Source organism: Pinus tabuliformis, chromosome X, assembly GCF_031772625.1.
Source record: "Pinus tabuliformis cultivar Carrire ecotype Pingquan chromosome X, CPIR1, whole genome shotgun sequence".
Taxonomy (NCBI): Eukaryota; Viridiplantae; Streptophyta; class Pinopsida; order Pinales; family Pinaceae; genus Pinus; species Pinus tabuliformis.
Window position 1 is genome coordinate 112,061,269 of NC_142308.1, and position 4,097 is coordinate 112,065,365.

At 40.2% G+C, this 4,097-nt stretch overlaps 1 protein-coding gene across 1 annotated transcript; it reads left to right on the forward strand.

Moving 5' to 3' along the window:
• Positions 1–1,115: 1,115 nt before the first annotated feature.
• LOC149138675 (uncharacterized) lies at positions 1,116–4,097 on the forward strand. The gene is made up of 4 exons (XM_089450457.1): positions 1,116–1,716; positions 2,047–2,237; positions 2,540–2,597; positions 2,734–4,097. The coding sequence occupies exons 1-4, from the start codon at positions 1,116–1,118 to the stop codon at positions 4,095–4,097; spliced, it is 2,214 nt and encodes a 737-aa protein (XP_089306583.1).

The following is a 4,097-nucleotide window of genomic DNA, read 5'->3' on the forward strand; positions in this document are numbered from 1 at the left end:
TGCCATGAGTACGGCCATCTATATAGACAATGTCCTCTGAATAAGGAGGAGGGGTTAAATAGAAATCAAGAGGAACATCAAAGAGATTCAGAAAAAATGGAAGAGGCAGATAGGGGCTTTCAACAGGTTACAAGAAGGAAGAAACAAGGCAAAGAGGGCTCCAAAACCCAGACACAAGAAAAGCCCCTTAATACAGCAAGTCAAAACAAGTTTCAAATCCTCCAAGACGAAAACGAGGATTATGAAGTAAACCTGGAGGATGATGAAGATCCTGGAAATACGCCAATGGAAATCGTTAATGAAACTAAAGGAAAGGACACAAATACGGGGAAAACAGCTGAAGAACGGGCTGAGGGAAAGTCAGAAACAGTAACAATCCAATCCCAGATGGAAGTGGAAAGCCAGATGGAAAATGAGGTGGAGGAGGAAAAAATCATGAAACAGTTAATTCAGGAATGGAAAAACCTGGATAGCAGATTCATACCTGAGAAGCAGAAACAACTGTACAAAGAAGCATTTCAGAAGTACAAGGAAAAAAAAGGGGAGAACATGGATAAACAGATAACCATAGGAAACGAACAAGGGAATGGTCAGATGGGAATGGACGGCTCTGGAAAAAACAGCAGGAAAAGAGGTCGGAAAACGTTGAGTGAAGCCATTCAGACTGTGGGAGAAACGTTGATAAACTCAGGCAAAGTGATACCTCTGTCAGAGGTATTCTTCCCCTCCTATCAAAAGTTTTAAATGATTGTCATCAGCTGGAATATTAGGGGTTTGAATAGTAAGGGAAAACAGAGGTATATGAAAGAGAAATTGAAAAAGGATAAGCCTAGTATTATGATTCTTCAGGAAACGAAAATTACAGTGCAGCAGTTGGAAGGAATAATCGACAAAAATAAGCTTCAATACGAAGTTATGGGGCAAGATGCTATTGGTTCTGCGGGAGGAATTGCAATTTTGTGGAATCCAAATGACATTAGATCCTAGAAGGCTGGACCAGTATGAATAGAATCCTTACAGGCATTGGTAGAATAGTAGGAACAAAAGAAAAGATAGTCATCTCAGGGGTTTATGGCCCACATTCCCCAGGAGAAAAAGAAAGCTTTATAAAAAACATGAAAGTAATCCGTAGAATTTATCCAGAGGCTACATGGGTTATAGGTGGTGATTTTAACTTAATCCGATCCCTAGAGGAGAAAAAAGGAGGGATAAGAAAGTCAAATCAATTCATGGATATGTTTAATGATATGATAGATGATTTAAGACTAGTAGACATTCAAACTATTAATGGGATCTGCCCCTGGAACAATAGGAGGGGAGGCAAGAATCAGATAGCATCGAGACTTGATCGCTTCTTAGTATCAGAAGCTATTATGAACAAGGACGTTTTCGTTGAAGCGAAGATCATGCCATCTCTTGGATCTGACCATTGGCCTATCAGACTAGAGGTGGATATTAAAAGAAATCGTGGAAGGAGACCGTTCAGATTTGAAGCTTTCTGGTTAAGGGACCCGGGATTCTTAAAGAAAATGGAAGAATGGTGGACGCAAAGTACAGTTCAGGGAAAAGGAAAGATGCATACTTTCCAACTGAAACTTAAGGAGTTGAAAGGGAGAATCAAGAAATGGAATAAGGAGGAATTCGGTAACATTATGGAAGACAAACAAAAACTGGAGGGAGAAATGGAATCACTGCAACAAAAGATAATAGCTGAAGGTAGATCAGAGGAGAGCATTAGAGAAGAAGGGATAATTCTTGGAAAACTAGAGGAAAGGCGAAAGCAAGAAGAAGTTCTATGGAGGCAGAAATCAAGAATAAAATGGTTAAGGGAGGGGGAAAGGAACACAAAATTCTTTCATCAGGCTATGATTCAACACAGACAAAGAAACAGGATATTATCCATCAAGGATCAGAATGGTGATAGAGTAGTGGAGCAAGAAGGGATCGAGCAAGTGTTGGTGGAACATCATAAAGATATCCTAGCAGAACCTCTAGTTGACAGATCGGAAGCAATAAAGGAAATATGTTTGGCCATTCCTTGTTTAGTTACAGAAGACCAAAATAAGGCTCTGATGAGAGCTGTTAATTTAGAGGAGATAGAAGAAGTTGTAAAATCCATGAAAAAAGGTACTGCTCCAGGTCCAGATGGCTTCACGATTGAATTCTACCAAGCGGGATGGCATTTTCTGGGAAGAGAAATCCTAGAATTGATAGAAGAATCTCGGATGAACCAGAAGGTATGGCCTACCATTAACTCTACTTTCTATGCTCTGATTCCTAAGAGTGATAATTTAGAAGATGCCAATGGCTTTAGACCCATAGCATTGTGTAATGTTATTTACAAGATAATAACAACCTTGATCACCAAAAGATTGAAACCCCTGCTGGACAAGTTAATATCTACTGAAAAAATGGGTTTTGTAGAAGGTAGACAAATCTTGGATGGCCTTGTAGTAACCCAAGAAGTTATCCACTCTTTAAAAATGAAAAAACAAAAGGGCATGATGATTAAATTAGATCTGTCGAAAGCTTATGACAGACTGAATTGGAATTATTTGGAAGAAGTCCTGGAAAGTTTTGGCTTCAGCAGGTGATGGGTAAAGTGGATTCATAGTCTAATTTCTACTCCGAACTTCTCCATTCTTGTTAATGGAACCCCCTCGAAAACCTTTAATGCGTCTAGAGGAATTAGACAGGGAGACCCATTATCTCCGTTTCTTTTTATATTGGCAGCAGAAGGCCTTGGTAGATTTATTAAAAAAGAATGGGCAGCGAACAAAATCAAAGGTTTACAGCTTTGGGGTAATAATTTGCCCTTAACCCATCAGCAATTCGTTGACGATATTATGCTATTTGGGGAACCAACTGTTAAAGAAGTGAGACAGCTGAAGAGAATTTTGGACCTATTTGCTAAAGCTTCTGGACTGGAAATTAATAGAGACAAGTCCTGTGTTTTTATATTTAATACTATGGAACAGGTTAAAACTCATCTTACAAGACTGATGGGCTTTAAGAGAGGAGAGCTGCCTACGAAATACCTGGGGAATTTATTGGACTTCACATCCAAAAAATTGAAAAATTGGCAAGGAGTCTTGGACAAGCTGAGAAACAAAGTGGCGAATTGGGCTTTTAGAACGTTAAACATGGCAGGAAGGGTGGTATTGGCGAAATCAGTCCTCCAAGCTATTCCCATATATCCTCTGTCGATAATGGCGGCCCCTTTAGGAGTCTGTTCAAAGATTAGAGAGATCATAAGAAAGTTTATCTGGGGGGGGGGGGCGAATCAACAGAAAAAATGGGCCCTAGTTTCTTGGAATCACCTAACAGAGAGGAAGGAAAAAGGAGGATTGGGTTTACGTGACCCAGAAAAACTCAACAAAGTGTTAGGAGCGAAGCTCTGGTGGCGATGGTTAAGAGAGGGTAATGACCTGTGGAAAGCCATTTGGAGACTTAAATACAATATGCCTGACACAATAGTTGACATTTTAAGGCAGAGAGAAACCCCCAAGGGTTCAGCAATCTGGGATCTAGCTCGTCAAAACAGAGATATAGTTGAGAACTATACATTCTGGGAGATTCGAGGCGGAGAGGAAGCCAATTTCTGGGATGACAAATGGCAGCAGAAGGAAAAAATGAACAAAATTCAGACGGTCCAACAGCTTCAGGAAAGAATAGAAGGAAATCGAAAATGTGTCAAAGACTATTGGAAAGATAATGAACTGGACGGAATCTGGAGAAAATGGATAGAACCAGTTGAATGGGACGGGGAGCTAAATCAAGAACAACAAGAAGCTTATATGAAAGAGGTGGATTCCAGGAAAATTAGAGCTCGTACTGGAAGGGACCTTCTTAGATGGGGGAACTCCATGAAAGGATCTTTCACCATCAAAGAGGCATACTACTTAGCGGACACGCAGGCCATACATGAGGAGAACCTAGATTGGAAGATTATTTGGGGAAGCAACTGGTGGCCGAAAGTATCCCTATTCATATGGCTTGCAACTAAGAACAAGATTTTAACTTGGGACAGAATTCAAAAAAAAGGCTTCAGTGGTCCGTCGAGATGTTGTCTCTGTAATATCGAAGAGGAGACCTGA

Coding starts and splice junctions, on each gene's coding strand:
- LOC149138675 (XM_089450457.1), top strand. CDS start 1,116: ATGAAAGTAATCCGTAGAATTTATCCAGAGGCTACATGGGTTATAGGT. Junction 1,717..2,046: donor ACAAAAGATAATAGCTGAAG/GTAGATCAGAGG, acceptor TTCCTTGTTTAG/TTACAGAAGACCAAAATAAG. Junction 2,238..2,539: donor AATCTCGGATGAACCAGAAG/GTATGGCCTACC, acceptor AGCTTATGACAG/ACTGAATTGGAATTATTTGG.